Source organism: Nansenia antarctica (genome assembly GCF_963989245.1).
Source record: "Nansenia antarctica genome assembly, chromosome: 11".
NCBI classification, from domain to species: Eukaryota; Metazoa; Chordata; class Actinopteri; order Argentiniformes; family Microstomatidae; genus Nansenia; species Nansenia antarctica.
This window is the reverse complement of record NC_137681.1, coordinates 26,485,759-26,508,258: the sequence shown is the minus strand read 5'-3', so window position 1 is coordinate 26,508,258 and position 22,500 is coordinate 26,485,759. Positions and strand designations below refer to the sequence as shown.

Below are 22,500 nucleotides of genomic sequence, written 5' to 3'. Positions count from 1 at the left end.
TGGTCAGCCAGTCAGTCACCCAGTCAGCCAGCCAGCCAGTCAATCAGTCAGTCATTTAGTCAGTCAGTCAGTCAGTGAGCCAGTCAGCCAGCCAGTCAGTCAGTCAGTCAGTCAGTTATCCAGTCAGTCAGTCAGTCAGTCAGTCATCCAGTCAGTCAGTCAATCAGTCAGTCAGTCAGTCAGCCATCTAATCAGCCAGTCAGCCAGTCAGTCAGTCATCCAGTCAGTTATCCAGTCAGTCAGTCAGCCAGTCAGTCAGTCAGTCAGTCAGTTATCCAGTCAGTCAGTCAGTCAGTCAGTCATCCAGTCAGTCAGTCAATCAGTCAGTCAGTCAGTCAGCCATCTAATCAGCCAGTCAGCCAGTCAGTCAGTCATCCAGTCAGTTATCCAGTCAGTCAGTCATCCAGTCAGTCAGTCAGCCAGTCATCCAGTCAATCAGTCAGTCAGTCAGTCAGTCAGCCAGGCAGTCAGTCTCGGGGGATGATGCTGGCCTGGCTGATGTGGACGCTGACCCAGGGGAAGAGAGGGTCTCAGTCCAGAGCACGTTCATTGCAGGGTTGGTGTCAGTTTGATGTCTTTTTTTTATTCACTCCGTGGCACAAAGTGAATTGGAAACGAAATGCTTTTAAATGGACTCGTCCTCATGGGAAACGCTGTGGGATTTTCCTGTTCGTGAGATGAATTCCGGTTGGCCTGTTGTGTATTGGGTGAATTGTAAATGCGATTCAGATGTATCCCGTCTATGATTGGGTGCTTTGGACCAGGGGTGCGGTATGCGGGGCTCAGTGTGCATGCAGAGCCTGCTTTTGTCTGCCCAAATATAATCCATATTAATCTGCTTGAATTTCAAAGGTAACCTAAATCACCGACGCCATTAGACCTCCCGACCCGTGACATGGGTCGGCAGCACCTCAGTGATTTTGTGATATAGGCAGTCTCCCTATGTGTGTGTGTGTGTGTGTGTGTGTGTGTGTGTGCGTGTGTGTGCGCACGTGCGTTTGGGTGTGTCCGTGTGTCTGTCGGTGTGTCTGTGTGTGTGTGTGTGTGTGTAGGACTTTATAGACTTCATATTCCTTCAGAAGCACAGCTTGGTTGAATTGTAAAGGCTGTGTCAACAACAACAACAACAACAACAACAACGCAAAAACAACCGACAGGCACTTCACTGCGTGGTTGCTACGGAGACAGAATCGGGTGACTAGACAGCCCAGTTCACGCTCATAGAGAGATGCGACTGGCCTGCGTTATATACAGTATATAATAGTCACGTAGACAGGACCCACGGGTGTTATACATAGACACCAAATACACCATGACAAGAAACCACCGCTATCGATAGGCCAACTGTACGTAGAGAGAAACCAGAGAGATAGAGAGGGAGAGGTGCAAGAACAGATAGCAGAATAAAGAGTAAAAAGTAGCGAGGGCATAGGGCTGAGCTGTGGAGGGGATGCAATATACTGATACAGGAATACTGATGGAGGGAGAGGAGAGGAGGAGGGGAAAGACTGAGATAAAGGAGTAGGAGAGGAGGAGGAGAGGAGAGGAGAGGAGGAGGAGAGAGGGTGAGACACAGAGCCCGTCCTGTAGCAGAGGGCCATGGCACATGTGAGAGAGGAGACGAGGAGGAGGAGAGGAGAGGAGAGGAGGAGGAGAGAGGGTGAGACAGAGCCCGTCTTAGCAGAGGGGCCAGGGCACATGTGAGGTGGTGCATGCATAATCAACCTGGACCACCAGAGACAGAGGGGCAGAGGCTTTTAAAATTCAGCCAAGTTGGCACTCGCTCTGTGTGTGTGTGTGTGTGTGTGTGTGTGTGTATTTATCTGTGTGTGTGTGCGTGTGTGTGCACCTTCATGTGTGTGTGTGTATAAGTGCGCGTGCCTGTGCCTGTGCCTGTGTGTGTGTGTGTGTGTGTGTGTGTGTGTGTGTGCGTGTGCACCTTCACGTGTATGTGTGTATACGTGCACGTGCACATGAACATGCGTGCGTGTGTGTGTGTGTGTGCGCGCGCGTGTGCGTGTGTGTGTGTGTGTGGTTGGAGTGTAGCAGCTGCAGTGGGACCTCCATTAGCATGCTGGAGATGGTGGTTATGTAAACTGTCGTGTTGGTGAGGTTAGCTCTGCTAATGTGGGAACCTCAGCTAGTGCTCTGCAACCATCCTCTGCAACTAGTCTCCATATCTATATATGTAGAGCTGTAGCCCCCCCCCCTGTCTCCTCTATATGTAGAGCTGTAGCCCCCCCCCCTGTCTCCTCTATATGTAGAGCTGTAGCCCCCCCCGTCTCCTCTATATGTAGAGCTGTAGCCCCCCTGTCTCCTCTATATGTAGAGCTGTAGCCCCCCCGTCTCCTCTATATGTAGAGCTGTAGCCCCCCTGTCTCCTCTATATGTAGAGCTGTAGCCCCCCCCGTCTCCTCTATATGTAGAGCTGTAGCCCCCCCCTGTCTCCTCTATATGTAGAGCTGTAGCCCCCCCGTCTCCTCTATATGTAGAGCTGTAGCCCCCCCGTCTCCTCTATATGTAGAGCTGTAGCCCCCCCGTCTCCTCTATATGTAGAGCTGTAGCCCCCCCTGTCTCCTCTATATGTAGAGCTGTAGCCCCCCTGTCTCCTCTATATGTAGAGCTGTAGCCCCCCCGTCTCCTCTATATGTAGAGCTGTAGCCCCCCTGTCTCCTCTATATGTAGAGCTGTAGCCCCCCCTGTCTCCTCTATATGTAGAGCTGTAGCCCCCCCTGTCTCCTCTATATGTAGAACTGTAGCCCCCCCCGTCTCCTCTATATGTAGAGCTGTAGCCCCCCCGTGCCCTCTATATGTAGAGCTGTAGCCCCCCCGTGTCCTCTATATGTAGAGCTGTAGCCCCCCCGTGTCCTCTATATGTAGAGCTGTAGCCCCCCCTGTCTCCTCTATATGTAGAGCTGTAGCCCCCCGTCTCCTCTATATGTAGAGCTGTAGCCCCCCCGTCTCCTCTATATGTAGAGCTGTAGCCCTCCCTGTCTCCTCTATATGTAGAGCTGTAGGCCCCCCTGTCTCCTCTATATGTAGAGCTGTAGGCCCCCCGTCTCCTCTATATGTAGAGCTGTAGCCCCCCCCCGTCTCCTCTATATGTAGAGCTGTAGGCCCCCCGTCTCCTCTATATGTAGAGCTGTAGGCCCCCTGTCTCCTCTATATGTAGAGCTGTAGCCCCCCCCGTCTCCTCTATATGTAGAGCTGTAGGCCCCCCGTCTCCTCTATATGTAGAGCTGTAGACCCCCTGTCTCCTCTATATGTAGAGCTGTAGCCCCCCCGTCTCCTCTATATGTAGAGCTGTAGCCCCCCCCGTCTCCTCTATATGTAGAACTGTAGCCCCCTGTCTCCTCTATATGTAGAGCTGTAGCCCCCCCCGTCTCCTCTATATGTAGAGCTGTAGCCCCCCCCCCCGTATCTCTATATGTAGAGCTGCGTACGGACCCTCTGTAGACATATCTATGATACCAGACAGGCCTCAAGCTGTCGTTTCACCCTACCAAGGCCTAGAACAAATGCACTACGGAAAACATGTTTATATAGATAGCAGTCTGACTTTTGCCCTGACGATAACACTGTAGTTCTGGTGTGAGCTCTCTGTCTTGTTCTTCTATTTGGATGCAGATATGGTGGTTGAAGCAAATGCAGCTCTCAAATGTGCTGCTACTTGTACTTGTAGACCCTCTGTCTCCTCTATATGTAGAGCTACATACAGTACCTCAGTAGAGAGGCCTGTAGACCCTCTCTCTCCTCTATATGTAGAGCTACGTACGGTCCCTCAGTAAGGCCCTCTGAGCTACGTACGGTAAGCCTTACCTGTAAGGCCCTCTGTCTCCATGTACTAAGCGACAGGGCAGAGGGAGGGAGGGAAAGGGAGGGAGAGAGAGGGGGGGGGGGGAGGGGGGGAGAGAATAGAGAATTGGGATTCGGAAGCAAGCTGAGTTGATCCGATGAGACGTGTTGAAATTAATTCTAAATGTCGCTCGCTAATTCTGTTTCCATTCCCCCCCCCCCCCCCCCCCTCCTTAAAGATTAGATCTAGTCACGTTGATTCATCCTTACACTGTAGAAACGCTGTCTCCCAGTGGAGGCTGGTGGGAGGTAGAAATTGGAGGACTGGCTCATTGTAATGCATGAAATGGAATGATGTGAGCCTCTGATTTCTACCTCCACCAGCCTCCCTTGCTGTGTACATACACACACACAGGGGCTTATGAAACATATTTGACACACCTTTGCAATTCCGTGACTGTCTGTCATGACTACAGTCCCTTCTGTCACCTGACATGACATAACGAGTTCTCTCTGTCTGAATCCCGCCATTTTGTTTTGTCCGTGTGTCCGTGTCTGTCCAGGTGTTCACCACGTATCCCAACGAGGACTACGACCGCCGCAACGAGGACGTGGACCCCATGGCCGCCTCGGCGGAGTACGAGCTGGAGAAGAGGGTGGAGCGGCTGGAGCTGTTCCCTGTGGAGCTGGAGAAAGGTTAGGCTAGGACCGCTGAACCTAGGTTAGGCTAGGACCGCTGAACCTAGGTGAGGCTAGGACCGTTAAACCTAGGTTAGGCTAGGACCGTTAAACCTAGGTTAGGCTAGGACCGTTAAACCTAGGTTAGGCTAGGACCGTTAAAGGTGAGGTTAGGACCGTTAAAGGTGAGGCTAGGACCGCTGAACCTAGGTTAGGCTAGGACCGCTGAACCTAGGTGAGGCCAGGACCGCTAAACCTAGGTTAGGCTAGGACCGCTGAACCGTCCCCAAATAAAACCGCAATTTACGGTTTAACCGTAGGATTCAAAATCACATTGTTGTAGGGCTTTTCTTTTTCTTTTTTCTTTTTAATATGAGTGGTGCAGTCCCACTCATATTTTTCATTTTATTGGATAAGATAGTGAAAAACAGACAAGAAAGTAAGGAGAGAGGGCATGGGCCAGATTCGAACCCAATGCCGACATGGGCATGTGTGTACTGTAGACCGCGGTGCTAGACCACTGGACCACCCCAGGCCACTGTTGTAGGGCTTTGACCGAGCCGCTATTTTTATTTTTATTTTTTGTGATAATTTTTTAATTATTATTTCTTCAGGGAATGGTACAAGGGAGTGGTAGCATATAAATAAACAAAAGAGAAATAGAATAAACAAAAGAGAAATGATAATGAAAGATAATTTTCGAAGGATTAAGCCTAACCTTTCTGCGAACCTGCTCCAACACTTTCCACGAGCCGCGCTTAAAAAAATGCACTTCAAATAAATAAATAAAAACAGAGCTAAAAATACATTTGGTTCCTAATGAGACTATCAGAGGGGTTTTTTCTCACAAATTAGCATAACAGTCAAAACATCCGTCGATTAAATCCTGCGTGAAACCCCCCCAGACTGAAACCCCCCCAGACTGAAACCCCCCCAGACTGAAACCCCCCCAGACGTCACAACTGCTACTCAGCCTTAAAGTGCCCTCGCCAGAATCACAACTGCTTTTATTACATCAATGTACGGATACAAGGAGTCAAATGATTGGGTACAGGTTCAATTAGGCATTGGCATTGCAGTAGAAATACGACATCAATAATGGAATAAGCAGGATACTCATCTTCTCTGTGAAACATTCATGAAAGAGGTCTGGGTTAAGGATTTCTCCAAAGCTTTCAGTGCACTATGGATGACTTCACCGCACCATCTTTTTTTCATAGCCTGCAGTGCCGTTTCAGTGCTTAGATCGTAGGGGCCATAAAGCTTTCAGGAGTTAAACTGACCCCCAGGATATGTGCTGCTGTAGGAGTCAGCTGTTAGACTGCACCTCTAGTTAGAACATTTAATGAATGCAGGGTAGGTGAGACCTTGATCTCCATTCTGTTTGACCAATCAATACCCTCCAATCAGCATCTCATTTGCTCCTTTCATCCCTCCATCCATCCATCTGTCCGCCCCATCTGTCCAGCTATCCCTCGTCCCCAGAGAGAATTCCATCACTCAATCAATTCCCCATTGTCTTTGTTTCAATTCATTTTTCAACATTAATGCGGATAAAATCCATTTTAAAATATATTTTACATTTCCTTCGTACATTTAGCAGACGCTTTCATCCAATGCCACTTACAATTAGAGATGACAGGGACAGTCTCCCTGGAGTAACTGAGGGCTAAGTGCCTTACTCAAGGGCACACTAGTGGTGGTGTTCCCAGAATCACCAGTCCCGACTCCCAACTCACTGTCCCTAATATATATAAATATATACGCCATTTAGCTGACGCTTTTATCCAAAGCGACTTACAATGCAGTGAGTGCGTACATTTCAGTATATATGGTCCCAGCAGGAATCAAACCCACAACCTAAGCGTTGTTAGCGCCATGCTCTACCAACTGAGCCACAGAGGACCACACACACATACAGTGGGTTCGGAAAGTATTCAGACCCCCTTACATTTTTCACTCTTTGTCATATTGCAGCCATTTGCTAAAATCAATTAATTTCATTTCTTTCCTCGTTCATGCACACACAGCACCCAATATTGTCAGAAAAACACAGACATTTTTGCAGATTTATTACAAAATAAACACTGAAATATCACATGGCCATAAGTATTCAGACCCTTTGCTCAGTATTGAGTAGAAGCACCTTTTTGAGCCAATACAGCCACGAGTCTTCTTGGGAATAATCCAACAAGTTTTTCACACCTGGATTTGGGGATCTTTTGCCATTCCTCCTTGCAGATCCTCTCCAGTTCTGTCAGGTTGGATGGTGAACGTTGGTGGACAGCCATCTTCAGGTCTCTCCAGAGATGCTCAATTGGATTTAAGTCAGGACTCTGGCTCGGCTATTCAAGAACATTCACAGAGTTGCTCTGAAACCACTCTTTCGTTATTTTAGCTGTGTGCTTGGGATCATTGTCTTGTTGGAAGGTGAACCTCCAGCCCATTCTGAGGTCGTGAACACTCTGGAAAAGGTTTTTGTCCAGGATATCAATGTACTGCATTCATCTTTCCTTCAATTGCAACCAGTCGTCCTGTCCCTGCAGCTGAAAAACACCCCCACAGCCTGATGCTGCCACCACCATGATTCACTGTAGGGATGGTATTAGGCAGGTGATGAGCAATGCCAGGTGTTCTCCACACATACCGCTTAGAATTAAGACCAAAAAGTTCGATTTTGGTCTCATCAGACCAGAGAATTTTATTTCTCAGAGTCTGGGAGTCCTTCAGGTGTTTTTTGGCAAACTCGATGCAGGCTTTCATGTGTTTTGCACTGAGGAGAGGCTTCCGTCGGGCCACTCTGCCATAAAGCCCCGACTGGTGGAGGGCTGCAGAGATGGTTGTCTTTCTAGAACTTTGTCCCATCTCCCCGCTGCATCTCTGGAGCTCAGCCAGAGTGATCTTTGGGTTCTTCTTTACCTCTCTCACCAAGGCTCTTCTCCCCCGGATGCTCAGTTTGGCCGGACGGCCAGTTCGAGGAAGAGTCCTGGTCGTCCCAAACTTCTTCCATTTAAGGATTATGGAGGCCACTGTGCTCTTAGGAACCTTAAGTGCAACATATACATTTTTGTAGCCTTGGCCAGATCTGTGCCTTGCCACAATTCTGTCTCTCAGCTCTTCAGTCAGTTCCTTCGACCTCATGATTCTCATTTGCTCTGACTTTACACTGTGAGCTGTAAGGTCTTCTATTGACAGGTGTATGCTTTTCCCAATCAAGTCCAATCAATATAATTAAGCACAGCTGGACTCCAAGGAAGGTAGGCCCATCTCAAGGATGATCAGAAGAATAGGCTAGGTGCACGATCTCACTACTTCCTGAAAGGCAACTGGTATGAACATATCCTGTCTCACTCTATTGGTTTAATTGATTAATCAGCTGTGCGGTAAACCATTGGAACACACAGTGCACAGCTGATTAATCAATTAAACCAATAGAGTGAGACAGGATATGTTCATACCAGCTGCCTTTCAGGAAGTAGTGAGATCGTGCACCTAGCCTATTGGACAGCACCTGAGTTAAATATACAGTGTCACAGCAAAGGGTCTGAATACTTATGGCCATGTGATATTTCAGTGTTTATTTTGTAATAAATCTGCAAAAATGTCTACATGTCTGTGTTTTTCTGACAATATTGGGTGCTGTGTGTGCATGAACGAGGAAAAAAATGAAATTATTGATTTTAGCAAATGGGGGTCTGAATACTTTCCGAACCCACTGTATATATCTCTCTCTCTATATATATATATACTTGACAACTATAATAAATGAATATATTTTCCTTTCTATTCCACCCCTTCTCTCGTCAGACGGAGACGGTCTGGGGATCAGCATCATCGGGATGGGGGCGGGGGCCGACATGGGCCTGGAGAAACTAGGCATCTTCGTCAAGACCGTCACCGACGCCGGGGCAGCACACAGGGATGGCAGGTACCGGAAAAGCACAGAGAAATCTCTGGTTGTTTAGATTTTTTGGATTTAAAGTGTGGAGAGTGGAATTTCGAACCCACTTTTTGTATTTGTTTGTGCTTTTTTCAGACAAGTCGGATGTTTGGACAGTTTAGCAATAGAGAGGGAGGACAGGCGTCCTGTCTTATCTATTTGTGGACTATTTGACTGAATGACTAAGCTAGGGCTCTCTGGTTTAAGACTGAGAGGTACTGATCTCAGGTTTAAGACTGAGAGGTACTTAGTCAGGTTCAAGACTGAGAGGTACTTAGTCAGGTTTAAGACTGAGAGGTACTGAGTCAAGTCAAGTCAAGTCAGCTTTATTTATATAGCATGTTTACATACAGCAGTGCTGAACCAAAATGCTTCACAGTTGTAAAATAGATAAAATGCAGGAAAAAAATAAGACAATAAAATGCAATACAAGATATGGTAAAGATAAAAGGACTAAAAACAATAAAACAATAAAAGCCAGGGACCTACAATAAAAACTATAAAATAAAAAAAAGCCAGGGACCGATAGCTAGGTGGGGGGGAAGGCTAGGGAAAACAGGTGTGTGTTTAGGAGGGATTAAAAAATCTCCAGGGTCTGAGTGGCCCGTACGTGGAGGGGGAGGCTGTTCCAAAGTTTAGGTGCAGCAGCCGCAAAGGCTCTGTCTCCCCTGGTTTTCAGCCTGGTTCTGGGCACCACCACCAGCAGCTGATCTGCTGATCAGAGGGATCTGGAGGAGGGGTGTGGCGGTGCAGGAGCTCAGAGAGGTAGAGGGGGGCCAGTCCATTTAGTGCTTTAAAAACGGTCAGGTCAATTTAAAATCAATACAGAGGTACTGAGTCAGGTTTAAGACTGAAAGGTTCTGAGTCAGGTTTAAGACTGAGGTACTGATCCGTGTTTCCTGCACTGCTGTCTGTCTGTCTGCCCCCCCCAGGATCCAGGTGAATGACCTCATCGTGGAGGTGGACGGGACCAGCCTGGTGGGCGTCACCCAGACCTTCGCGGCCACCGTCCTCAGGAACACCACAGGCACTGTCAGGTGAGGGGGGACGCTTTAGGACGCAACACCCTGTCACATAGACAAGAGGCCTCAGTTATCTATTTCCTGTTTTACTGTTTACCTTTTTTTAGCCCACACACACACACACACCCTTAACTTGAACGGTAAATGGACTGCACTTATATAGCGCCTTTATCCAAAGCGCTTTACAACGGCCTCTCATTCACCCATTCACACACACATTCACACACCAATGGCGGCAAGCCACCATGCAAGTCGCCGGCCCGCTCACTGGGAGCAATTTAGGGTTCGGTGTCTTGCCCAAGGACACTTCGACATGTGGCTAGCCGGGGCTCGAACCGCCGATCTGCCAACCTTGCGATCATTAGATGGCGGCTCTACCTCCTTCTCTACTTGGCTTATGTATCTGTGCTGTGTTGCTGGAGTCTCATTCGTAGTCTCTTCCTCTCTATATACTTCAACGTTACGCCCGTTACTGTAGTCCGTCGAGGTGGTTTCCATAGCAGCCACCCAACAGCAGCTTCGGATGCCAAACTGACAACAAATGACCACTTCCTACCCGCACCGCTGTAGATCAACACCAGAGATCACAAGTCAAATATGCTGGTGATTACAGCCTTCAGGATGACAAACGCTTCCTCTGGGAGATGTTAGCTAACTACAGAGCAAGAGAAGAGGGGCGAGAAGGAGCTGAGATACCTAATTTGAGGAGCCTTCTGTAAGGACAGAGAAAAACACAGGGATGATGGTCACAAACACAGCAGGGAGGTATCTGAGCTATCATTTAGAAACGCCGGGATAATTTAGCTGCTGCTTGTATCCAAAGCGACTTACATTGCCAGTGAGTGCAATACATTTTTCAGTATATAGGGTCCCAGCGGGAATCCAATCCACAATCTTAAGAGTCGTTAGCGCCGTGCTCCACTAACTGAGCCACGAGAGTCTATGAGCGGCTAAGAGATAATGAGCCCCCGGAAGATTCAACACTTCCTAGTTGCTCCAGAAAACCCCCAGACAGCTGAAATTCCACATTCGATTCCTTGAAGAGTCTGTAGCTGTATGAAGGGGGAGGGGGGAAAGTACTTTTTTGAAAGCTTATAGTGAGTGTTGTTTTTTCTTCATTCATATAATTAATTATTTTATCCTGAAGGATTTGGTTAGACCGCGTCAAGCATGCTGGGTTGAGTGATGCAGATTTTTTTTTTGCTGCTTTTATTGTATTGACCAATTATGTTTCCGTTGTTTTTGTTTAGAATCTGACCCTTTTTCTTTCTTTTGCGCTGTATTGTACAACACTTTGAGCTGCATTCTTATGTATGAAAGGTGCTATATAAACAAAGCTTATTAATTATGATTATGATTATGATTATGATTGTTATTGTTATTATGATGATGCCATTCCCAGCCTGCACCAGGAGTCTGTACCTGTCTGAACCTGAGCAGGGCTCTGGTGCGGTGGAGTCGACTGCTCCCCACGCTCTCTTTTGTTTTCCTAGCTCAGGCAGCTTATTCATAATGCAGGGGCTAGCGGTCAGCGCTACGCTACGCTAGGGGCTAGGATCAACACCATTCATTTTTGGCCCAAGGGCTAGGCTACGCTAGGCTAGGGGGTTGGGGTTTGAGGGGTTGGGGCGGGGGGGTAATTGCTTCTGTTGTGTGGCATGTCAAGAGATGGCAGCTCTCTTCAGAGGCGTCTCATGCATTATAGATCTGCCAAGACACGGGGAGGTGCCGAGGCGGACGGCGGCTATTCATGAACATGTCAATCAAGCAAACAGACGGGGAGAGGAAGGAAGTGTGTGTTTACAAAACATTTAATTAGCCGTCAGCGTCGGGGAAAATTGAAAGGCCGCCGTGGCCGTTAATAACTGACCTCGGAGTGATATTTCATATTTCATTACTGAGCGATGATTCCTCCGTTCCAGACAAGGGTTCTAATAACACTTGAAATGGACCGACTTTATTTTAAGACCCAACAGATTCATGAGAACAGTGAGTCAGTCTCGCTGCTGCTAAGCGGTTCTCTTTATATAGTCAAAACAGGAAGCCACCAGCTGTTATCAAGGGAGGCTGGCGGAGGACGGGCTTCGTTTCAATGAAGGCATCGTAATGAGGAAGTACATAGCGAACTATTCATCCATCTCAGGACCTTTTGATGTCTCTCTCTCCACCAGCACCAGCCTCCACTGGTCCTCCTGACCAATCAAAAAGCATATTCCATTATGTCATTGTAAAACAGTTGGGTAGTGGGTGGTCTAAGTGGATAATGAGTTGGAGTGTTGATCGGAAGGTTGTGAGTTCAAATCCTGCCTGAACCACACCACCACTAGTGTGCCCTGGAGTAAGGCACTTAGCCCTCAGTTACGCCAGGGGGATTGTCCCTGTAATTCGTAATGGGAAGTTGCTCTGGATTAAAGGCGTCTACTAAATGGCAAAACATGTGTGTGCAGGTTCCTGATTGGTCGAGAGAAGCCGGGGGAGCAGAGTGAGGTGGCCCAGCTGATCCAGCAGACCCTGGAGCAGGAGCGCTGGCAGAGGGAGATGATGGAGCAGAGATACAACCAGTACATGGACGACCAGGAGGTGAGGAACACTACACACACTCACACACACGCACACACACACACACACACACACACACACACGCACACACGCACACACACACGCACACACACACACACACACACGCACACACGCACACACACACACACACGCACACACACACACACAACCAGTACATGGACGAGCAGGAGGTGAGGAACACTACACACACACACACACACACACAAACACACACACAACCAGTACATGGACGACCAGGAGGTGAGGAACACTACACACACACACGCACGCACGCGCACACGCACACACACACAACCAGTACATGGACGAGCAGGAGGTGAGGAACACTACACACACACACACGCACACACACACACACACACACACACACACGCACATGCACCCGCACACAACCAGTACATGGATGACTAGGAGGTGAGGACCTTGGAACACTACACACACACACACACACACACACACACACACACACACACACACACTAGTAGCCAGTGACACTCCATGAGTGCATGAGGATCAATAATAACATTGATGAGTCACTGAGATATTGATACTGAGATATTGAGATATTAATCAATAAAACGTTGTATTGTGCAAAGCTTTTTTATGTTCATAAAGTATCCTTTCTACCTTCCATCTAGCATAAGGATTAAGATCTGTGTGCCAGTCACATATTTGACAGAGTGTACCTAAACTTAAGTGTGTGTGTGTGTTTGCATGTGTGTGTATGCGCGTGTGTGTGTGTGTGTGTGTGTGTGTGTGTGTGCGTGTGTGTGTGTGTGTGTGCGTGCGGTGTGTGTGCTTTTGTGTGTGTTTGTGTGTGTGTGTGTGTGTGTGTGTGCGGCGCGTATGTGTGTTTGCGTGCGTGTGCATGCACATGTGTGTGTGCACTTGTGTGTGTGTGCGCGCGTGTGTGCTCATGTGCGTGTGTGTGTGCATGTGTGTTCGTGTTCAGCACTATCGCGTGTTCAGTTCGCTGATAATCTCCGTCCGGAGAACGAGGGCAGAAAAGGATAAATCAAACTGTGCCCTCCCAGGACGTCCTACTCCAGATTAATAATCTGCGCGTCTCTCTGGTGATTTGGTTTGTGTCCCTGATTCAGTTGTTGTGGTGCAGATTTAGACCAGAGAGTCTGGTCTGTTTACTGTCTGCCAACTGGAACTACCCAGCCAGACCCCGGCTCACTGCCCGGTCACATGGTTCATCGGCATGGAAACAATGAGGAATCTATGGTCCTGTCTGTTAGTGACCCTACATGGTAACTGCTAACTGGGGTCATTGTGACCCTACATGGTAACTGCTAACTGGGGTCATTGTGACCCAACATGGTAACTGCTAACTGGGGTCATTACATGGTAACTGCTAACTGGGGTCATTACATGGTAACTGCTAACTGGGGTCATTGTGACCCTACATGGTAACTGCTAACTGGGGTCATTACATGGTAACTGCTAACTGGGGTCATTACATGGTAACTGCTAACTGGGGTCATTACATGGTAACTGCTAACTGGGGTCATTACATGGTAACTGCTAACTGGGGTCATTGTGACCCTATATGGTAACTGCTAACTGGGGTCGTTGGGAAAGCCCTGACTCTGACGTCACCCCAATGAAATTGAGATTTAAAACGGTTTAGGTTATGGTTACGGTTAGGGTTAGGTTAGCGTTAAGGTTAGGGTTAGGTTATGTTTAGGGTTAAGGTTAGGTTATGGTTATGGTTATGGTTAGGTTATGTTTAGGGTAAGGGTTAAGGTTATGGTTATGGTTAGGTTATGTTTAGGGTTAGGGTTAGATTATGGTTATGGTTATGGTTATGTTTAGGGTTAGATTATGGTTATGGTTATGGTTATGTTATGTTTAGGGTTAGGGTTAGATTATGGTTATGGTTACGGTTAGGTTATGTTTAGGGTTAGGGTTAAGGTTAGGTTATGGTTATGGTTAGGTTATGTTTAGGGTTAGGGTTAAGGTTAGGTTATGGTTATGGTTATGGTTAGGGTTATGGTTATGGTTAGGGTTAGGTTAGGTTTGGGTTAAAGGAGAGTCTTCCCAGGGATCCCACTTAGCATCTACCAATCCAACATGGCTGCCGACCGTTAGGGACCTGTAATGAACTGCATGGGGAAGAAAGAAGAAAGAAGTGTCTGATGGTGGAGGTCTGCTGTGTTTCTCCTCTGTCTGGGGAACGTAATGAGTGGCTACTGTCCTTGACCTGTTATCTTACGCCATCTAGTGGCTGATCTGTGTAATATCAACTAAATGTGCTACAGTACAATGATGATAATAATAGGCTAGTCATTTAAATATCGCTGAGCCACAGAGGAGCACAATGACACCCTGTCACCATCAGTCTCACAGTCATGGATGAGGGAACTGTGACATGCCACTTTGATCCTCTTTAGACCTGACAGGGTTGTGAAAACCCCAGTGTATCTAACCTCTCTACTACTTCTTCTTCTTCTTCTTCTTCTTCTTCTTCTTCTTCTTCTTCTCCTCCTCCTCCTCCTCCTCCTCCTCCTCCTCCTTCTTCTTCTTTTTCTTATTCTTCTTCTTCTTTTCTTTTTCTTCTCCTCCTCCTCCTCCTCCTTCTATCGCTCCCCTCCCCTCTCTTCTACAGGGTGGTGAGTATGGCACTGATGAGGAGGAGGATGATGAAGAGGAGGTCAGCCCCTCGTATCCCAGCGCCATCGAGGTGTTTGACCTGGCGGAGAGCGAGGACATATCGCCCCTGGAGACGGACCCTGAGAAGCTGGCCCACAAGTACAGGGAGGTGAGGGATACACACACACACACACACACACACACACACACACACACACACACACACGCACGCACACACACACACACACACACACACACATACAGACAGACACACACTCTCTCACACTCTCTCACACACACACACACACACCCACATACACACTCACTGTCACTGTTACTGTTTATCGTAGTCCTGATGGGTTTTTAACATGTGAACACCTCTGTCCTCAGCTGCAGATTAAGCATCAGGTGACACAAGCAGAGATCCAGCAGCTGAAGAGAAAGGTAGAGGCTCTGAACTCTTTAAGACTAAATAAATTACTGTACAAAATGGCTTCTAATACAGTATGTGGTCTCACAATATGGGTCTTCATGGTTACTCTCATCTGTCTGTGTGTGTCTGTCGGTCGGTCTGTCTGTCTGTCTGTGTGTCTGTCTGTCTGTCTGCCTGCCTGTCTGTCTGTGTGTGTGTGTGTGTGTGTGTGTGTGTGTGTGTGTGTGTGTGTGTTGTGTGTGTGTGTTGTGTGTGTGCGTGTCTGTCTGTGTGCCTGTCTGTCTGCCTGGCTTGTGCGTTGTGTGTGTGTGTGTGTGTGTGTGTGTGTGTGTGTCTGTCTATGTTGGCCTGTCTGTCTGTCTGTCTGTCTGTCTGTCTGTGTGCGTGTGTGCCTTGTGCGTGTGTGTGTGTGCGTGTCTGTCTGTCTGTCTGTCTGTCTGTCTGCCTGTCTGTCTGTGTGCGTGTCTGTCTGTGTGCTTGTCTGGCTGGCTGCCTGCCTGTCTGTCTGTGTGCGTGTGCGTGCGTGTGTGTGTGTGTGTGTGTGTGTGTGTGTGTGTGTGTGACCGTACCCTCCTCCTCCTCCGGTACACGACGACCAGCTGAACCATGCGGAGCAGGACAAGCAGCGCTGGCGTCTGGACAAGGCCCAGCTGGAGCAGACGCTGCAGGAGAACAAGGAGCGCATGGAGAAGCTGGAGGGCTACTGGATGGAGGCCCAGAGCCTGTGTCAGGCCGTGGACGAGCACCTGAAGGAGACCCAGGCCCAGTACCAGACCCTGGAGCGCAAGTACAGCAAGGCCAAGAGACTCATCAAGGAGTACCAGCAGAAGTAAGTGGGGGGATTGTGGGGTTTGTAGTGATCATTAATGGGGGCGGTGGAGGGGGGGGGGGTTCTGGGATTTGTAGTGAAGTACAGCAAGGCTAAGAGGCTCATCAAGGAGTACCAGCAGAAGTAAAGATGAGGTTGTGAGATTGTGGGGTTTGTAGTGAGCGTGGATGACTGAATGAAGGGGGTTCTGGGGTTTGTAGTCAAGTACAGCAAGGCCAAACAAATGCGTGACCATGACCGTGACTCTCTTCCTGTCCGTTCCTGTTCTGTCCTGTCCAATGTGGTCCTGTCCTGCCCTGTCCTGTCCTGTCCTTTCCCTGTCCTGTCCTGTCCTTTCCCTGTCCTGACCTTGTTCTGTCCTGTCCTGTCCTTTCCCTGTCCTGACCTGTCCTGTCCTGACCCTGTCCTGACCTGTCCTTTCCCTGTCCTGACCCTGTCCTGTCCTGTCCTGTCCTGACCTGTCCTGTCCTGACCCTGTCCTGACCTGTCCTGTCCTGACCCTGTCCTGTCCTGTCCTGTCCTGTCCTGTCCTGACCTGACCTGTCCTGTCCTGTCCTGTCCTGTCCTCTCCTGTCCTGTCCTGTCCTCTCCTGTCCTGTCCTGTCCTGTCCTGTCCTGTCCTGACCCTGTCCTGACCCTGTCCTGTCCTGTCCTGTCCCTGTCCTGTCCTGTCCTGTCCTTTCCCTGTCCTGGCCCTGTCCCTGTCCTGTCCTGTCCTGTCCTGTCCCGTCCTGTCCTGTCCTGTCCTGTCCTGTCCTGTCCTTTCCCTGTCCTGACCCTGTCCTGTCCTGTCCTGTCCTGTCCTGTCCTGTCCCCTCCTGTCCTGTCCTGTCCTGTCCTTTCCCTGTCCTGACCCTGTCCTGTCCTGTCCTGCCCTGCCCTGCCCTGTCCTGTCCTGACCCTGTCCTGTCCTGTCCTGTCCTGTCCTGACCCTGTCCTGTCCTGTCCTGTCCCCTCCTGTCCTGTCCTGTCCTGTCCTGACCCTGTCCTGTCCTGTCCTGTCCTGTCCTGTCCTGTCCTGACCCTGTCCTGTCCTGTCCCCTCCTGTCCTGTCCTGTCCTGTCCTGTCCTGACCCTGTCCTGACCCTGTCCTGTCCTGACCCTGTCCTGTCCTGTCCTGACCCTGTCCTGTCCTGTCCTTTCCCTGTCCTGTCCTGTCCTGTCCTGACCTGTCCTGACCTGTCCTGTCCTGTCCTGACCCTGTCCTGTCCTGTCCTGTCCTGTCCTGTCCTGTCCTGTCCTGTCCTGTCCTGTCCCCTCCTGTCCTGTCCTGTCCTGTCCAGGGAGATCGAGTACCTGAAGAAGGAGACGCAGCGCTGTGCACAGGAGGACGGAGCGGAGGCGTCCCTGAGGGAGGAGTCAGGACAGCTGCATGAACAGGTAGAGGAGATGATGAAGAGACAGGAACAGGTAGAGGAGATGATGGAGAGTCATGAACAGGTAGAGGAGATGATGAAGTGTACATGTACATGTACAGTAAGATGTATGCAGTAGATAATGTACTGAGTAAGGGCAATGGTTAATACAATATGTACAGTATTATGTACAATGTGCAAAAACAGTAGTGGCAAGACTTTATTTGACATGACCACTGGTGGTATTTATGTGCTGTTATTATATGTATATATAGAGAGAGGGACAGAGAGATAATTTGTACTTTCTGGTGATTAGTTAGGAGTAAACTTGGTAAATACATGGTAATTGGTGGGCTGTGAAATAAAGCATTACCAGACATTGAGAGTGAGTAGTGTACCCACCTTCTACATTATGTTTGTGTGTCTGTGCCAAAGATTCTTGGTGCAAACCGAATGAATAACAAAGTGTGGATGTCTGTGAAACTATGAGATTGAGAAAATCGTTTTTTCCGAGTTTAATACACTTTACAATATGTAACCATAACAACAACCTCTCTTCTTCTTTTTCCTCATCAGGTAGCTGATCTGGAGTGCAGGGTGGAGGAGCTGAAATCTGAACCTTTATAAAAGCCTTTTCTCCCTGTAAGAGTCTCTGAAAGCAGAAGTCGAGGAGGTGTGTGAGAGAGGATAGTGTTATATTGTACTTGCAGTGGACCCAGGGTATTTCTTGTCTAAAAACTAGCTTGGTTTCTGGTCACCTTTGTGTATCCTCAGGCCGGTGTACTGCTGCCTACTATCTCTTTACCTGAATAACCCTTTTAACCATGTTTTTGTTAACACATTCCCTAACTGGGGAGAAAAAACTGCCAACGGCTACTGGTTTGTCTAACAGTTTTATCAAGGATTTTATTAACAATACAAAAATACCGACAGGTATTAACGTGGAGCTCTAAGTGTGCTGTTCCTAATTCTTTCCGGTGTTCAGTATTCGACCATTTTGGTCACAAATAGTGTGTTTTGTGGGAATTAGAAAAAAACTGGCTTTTGATATCAATCGCCAGAACAAATTCCTTTTCATTCTTCTTCATGTTTTGTGAAGACTTTCTTTTTTCGGGGACAGGGGGAGGGTGGGGGGGGGATGTACAGAAGTGATACTGTATGTGTTTTATCAAACAAAGTTTGGTTTGTATATATTTTTATTAATATATGTATAACATTTAACATATAAACTAATGAAGTTAAGGATTGATGTATGACTTATGTGAGGAGGAGGAGGATGATGTGGCGGAGGTGTATAGTACACTGAAGGGGAGACGTCAACACATTGGTACTTCACTGGAATAGAATAGAAAAGGATCAAGAGATATCATCTTCAACCTTTACTCAGACCCAATATCCCCAACCTGTGTCACTTCCACACTCCAGAACCGACTGCTGCCTCCCTTTCAGAGGGAAACTGTACAGTGAGTGTATTTTGTTAGTCAACTGAGCTCCTTTCGCCCATTAACACCAATGGATGGGATTAAGTAAAGAGAGCAAACTAGGTTTCAGTTACAAATCCCTTTTTATTATTTAAGTAACTCACTTACAAAAAGGACTAGAGGACTTAAAAGCCTCCCGCAACTGCTGTGCCACACACAACCGTGACTGAACAAGTCGGACCTTATTTGTATTCTGAATTGTGGATGTTGTCACGGGTGTTGCGTGAAACACTGACGGCAGATGGACAACGAGAACTACTGATGATGGAGAGAGAGCATCGGGACACACAACTGGACTTTTGACGGGTGGAATCAAAACAACTCACACCAGCAGCTGAGCTCGACATTCCTCTCTGTGTAGCACCACTGCAACCACTGCCAGGAATTCACTTCGCTTCGCGCAGTTTTTGTGCCGTGTCCCATTTTCCTGACACCCTTGTCCTGAGGCCATGTACGCCCCCCCACATGGGTTTGGATGGGACTGGGCTGCCAGAAGAGCCCATTAGAATCCCGTGCAGGGAGAGAGTGCACGAGAAGAGAGCATGTACTTCAGGAGAAGCGTGGGAGAAAGTGGGACACTTTGGCATTTTGAGTGATCCTTACCAAGCCTATTTGTGTCTGTCAACTCTTAATACAAGTATGTTTGTATAGTTAAGATAAGAGCGAAATATTTTAGTTATGTTCAATGTTTATAATATGGCGGATGCTGTATATGAGCTGTGGGATGGAATAACTGGTAACAGAAAAAATGCAAGAGTGATGAGACAATTGGGTGTTTGTTGAGTGTCGGGTGGGTAAGACCTGGGTAACTCTATGAAGATAATGTTAGTTATCGATTGAAGAAAAGTCATGGGCATGTTTTGAGTATTTTCATAAGATTCTAGGCTTGTACAGAGCACATGCTTTGCATTATATGTTTCGTGGAATAAATGGTGAACAGTGTTGCTTTAGTCTTGTTTTATTTCCAGCATTGGAAAGCCGAGTATGTTCCATTGACAATTTTAAATTGAAGAAAGATATATGAACAGAATGATTGATTCATTGGAGGACATAACAAAATGCACATTGTCTCAATCCTCACCTTCAGAACATAGAACATGAAGTAATGGGTCATTAGTCATGTTTCCTTGGAACCAAAACAAAACTCTCAAAAGGGAAGATAAACAAAACAAAACAAAGGATTAGCAACTTGCATCTGGCCTTATTTTAGTGCTTTCAATACATGTCGCCCTTAAGAAATACTAAATAAAAGAAGAAATCCAGCTCTGAATGGAAGTCTGCTATGGCGAAATTTGCAAGAGAAACGCAATTCAGCAAAACTCAACAGCGCAACTATCCAATCGGACCTACGAGTGCATTTTCCGATGATGGCTCTTAAGGTGCCAACTTCTGGCGAAGCTCTTCCCACATTGTGTGCATTTATACAGTTTCTCCCCGCTGTGAATCATCTGGTGGGCTTTGAGACTCTGTGGGCGGCTGAAGCTCTTCCCACACTCCAGACACAGGCACGGTCTCACCCCTGTGTGCTTCCTCTCGTGACGTTTAAGGTCTCCGGACTGACGGAAACTCTCGCCACACTGGGTGCAGAGGTAGGGCTTCTCCCCCGTGTGTGTTCTCATGTGGACGTTCAGCTGGCCCGAGTGAGAGAAGCTCTTGTCGCAGTGAGGGCAGGGGAAGGGTTTCTCTCCCGTGTGGACCTTCTGATGTTGCTGAAGGTTCCGGTACCACTTGAAACTCTTCCCGCAGTCGGTGCACAGGAACATCTTCCCCCCCTTCAGGCACTCGTGGGTTTTGAAGCCTTTGAAAGAGGTGTATCTCCTCCCACACTCGGCGCAGTTGTGAGGCCCTGCTCCGGCCTCGTCTATTTCGTCCGGCTGAAAGAAGGCCAGGTCGGACCCCAGCAGAGAGCCGAACTCCTCCGGGTGGTGTCTCTTCATGTGCTTGCGGAGGAAGCTCTTCAGAGTGAACGAGAACTGGCAGTGCGAGCACGGGAACATCTCCGAGGTCAACAGGACGTTCTTGCACGCTTCGATGTCCTGGTGGCGTTTCAGGGCGGAAGCCTTGCCGAAGGCCCGCCCACACTGGGCGCAGCAGTGAGGCAGCTCCTTGGCGTGCGCGACCCGCTCGTGCCTCTTCAGGTTACCGTACCGTTTGAAGTTCGCCCCGCAACTCGAGCAAATGTGCGGCCCCTCGCTAGTCGGAATGCACCCGTGGGCTTCCAGTTCCTCTCTGAGGAACATTCCCTTACACTCCCCGCACCTGTGCAGACCCTCCTCTGTAAGCCCCTCCGCCTGTACACAGGTGGTGTGGGTGTCCAAAGCTTCTGATTCGTCAAAGCTCCCCTCGCTCCCCTGTGCATTCTTCCTGGTGCCAGGCTGCTCTTGTTTGGGGAGCTTTGCTTTTTTTGTTTTTTTGACAGAGATTACGGAGGACCTCTTCCTGATATTCCTCAGTCTCTGAGAGGGAGGTCTCTGGCTGGGCCCTGTGGTCTGGGTGACTGTCGGCAGAGCACTGTAGGGTGGATCAGGTTCCTGAGGGCTGTCGGAGGGCCCCTCTGCTGGTGCGGCGGCCGTCTGGTGATGGATACGGAGCCTCACGACACCCTTCCACTTCATCTTCTTCTGGTGAACTCGCTGATGCCTCAGCAGATCAGAGGACTGACTGAAACACCTCCTGCACTGACTGCAGCAGTAGGGTTTTACGTTGAAGTGGACCCTTTGCTTGTGTTTCCTCGCGGCGATAACAGTCGCAAACGTCTTCCCACACTGAGGGCATCTCTTGGCCTCCTCTCCCGTCTTCTCCAGGGAGGCTGGTGGGGACTGCTCCATGTCACCTTGAGCGGGGAGCCGGTCCTCGGGTTCAGGAGGGGATTCAGACCCGTCCGGAGGGTGTGAGAGCTCCGTGTGTCTGTGGAGGTAGGACTCTGTGGTGAAGGTCAGCTGGCAATGAGGGCAGAGGAAGACCTGAGAGGATGTACCCCAGCTCTTCTCTGAGAGAGAGAGAGGGAGAGAGAGAGGGAGAGAGAATGTATCCCAGCTCTTCGCTAAAACAGGGAGAGAGAGAGAGAGAGAGAGGGGGGGGGAGAGGGGAACAATATTAACAGGCCAGAAAAGATGTTTAATAGCTCACAAATATCACTCAATAACTTGACATTATTTTTTATGTTTTACATTAAACAACACAATACAAATAAGTTGTATTCTCTATAGTACATCCCTAGTACTGTATTAGATGCTCAGTACCAAAGCAACATCCTAAAGCAACATCCTAAATCAACAGCAGAATGACAGGTACCTGTAGCGGTGCACTTCCTGAACCAGATTTGGTTCCCGCCGGCATCACTGAGCTGGCTGATAAACTTGCTGCTGGGCCACAGCATGAGCTCATCTCCTGGCTGGATAGCACGACTGCAGCGGTACAGAACAATCCCCTTGTAATGGACCGCCATCAGATTCTTCTCTTCTTCATTACGAGCACAATTAACATACCTGAGAGAGAGAGGGAGAGAGAGAGAGAGACAGAGAGAGAGAGAGACAGAGAAGGAGAGAAAGAGAGAAAAAGTGAGAGAAAGAGTTACAGTATGTCTAAGTACTCCATAACAGATAGACGGATAACCATGGTAACCCAGGAGATCCCTGCTTACCTCATCCAGTTGGAGTGAGTGTCTCGCGCCGCATCAATGTACTCATACTCGCCCTTCCTGTTGCAGACCTGAAAACAGACGGTGAAAATGAACACCACGCCGCTACGTGTCCGCTGCAGAACCTTCACACTGCAGAAACACAGCAT

At 48.5% G+C, this 22,500-nt stretch overlaps 2 protein-coding genes across 3 annotated transcripts in view; one reads left to right on the top strand and one right to left on the bottom strand.

The window, feature by feature from the left end:
• Positions 1-17,857, top strand: part of LOC308168058 (neurabin-2-like) — a gene marked incomplete at both ends in the record, with an annotated part of 29,508 nt that extends 11,651 nt beyond the window's left edge. Inside the window, 9 exons of the mRNA XM_080542534.1 lie at positions 4,359-4,491; positions 8,281-8,401; positions 9,346-9,450; positions 11,883-12,015; positions 14,630-14,782; positions 15,004-15,057; positions 15,646-15,875; positions 17,159-17,255; positions 17,807-17,857. Of these exons, the coding sequence (XP_080398660.1) occupies positions 4,359-4,491; positions 8,281-8,401; positions 9,346-9,450; positions 11,883-12,015; positions 14,630-14,782; positions 15,004-15,057; positions 15,646-15,875; positions 17,159-17,255; positions 17,807-17,857 (1,077 nt within the window). The remainder of the gene's footprint in view (positions 1-4,358; positions 4,492-8,280; positions 8,402-9,345; positions 9,451-11,882; positions 12,016-14,629; positions 14,783-15,003; positions 15,058-15,645; positions 15,876-17,158; positions 17,256-17,806) is intronic.
• A 1,869-nt stretch (positions 17,858-19,726) lies between these two features.
• The window catches only part of LOC308167182 (histone-lysine N-methyltransferase PRDM9-like), a 4,900-nt gene continuing 2,126 nt past the window's right edge, over positions 19,727-22,500 (bottom strand). For both annotated transcript variants that reach the window (XM_080541559.1, XM_080541560.1), the window contains 3 exons: positions 22,355-22,422; positions 22,006-22,199; positions 19,727-21,754 (listed from right to left, as the gene is read on the bottom strand). In XM_080541559.1, the coding sequence (XP_080397685.1) occupies positions 20,058-21,754; positions 22,006-22,199; positions 22,355-22,422 (1,959 nt within the window). In that variant the 3' untranslated portion in view covers positions 19,727-20,057. The remainder of the gene's footprint in view (positions 21,755-22,005; positions 22,200-22,354; positions 22,423-22,500) is intronic.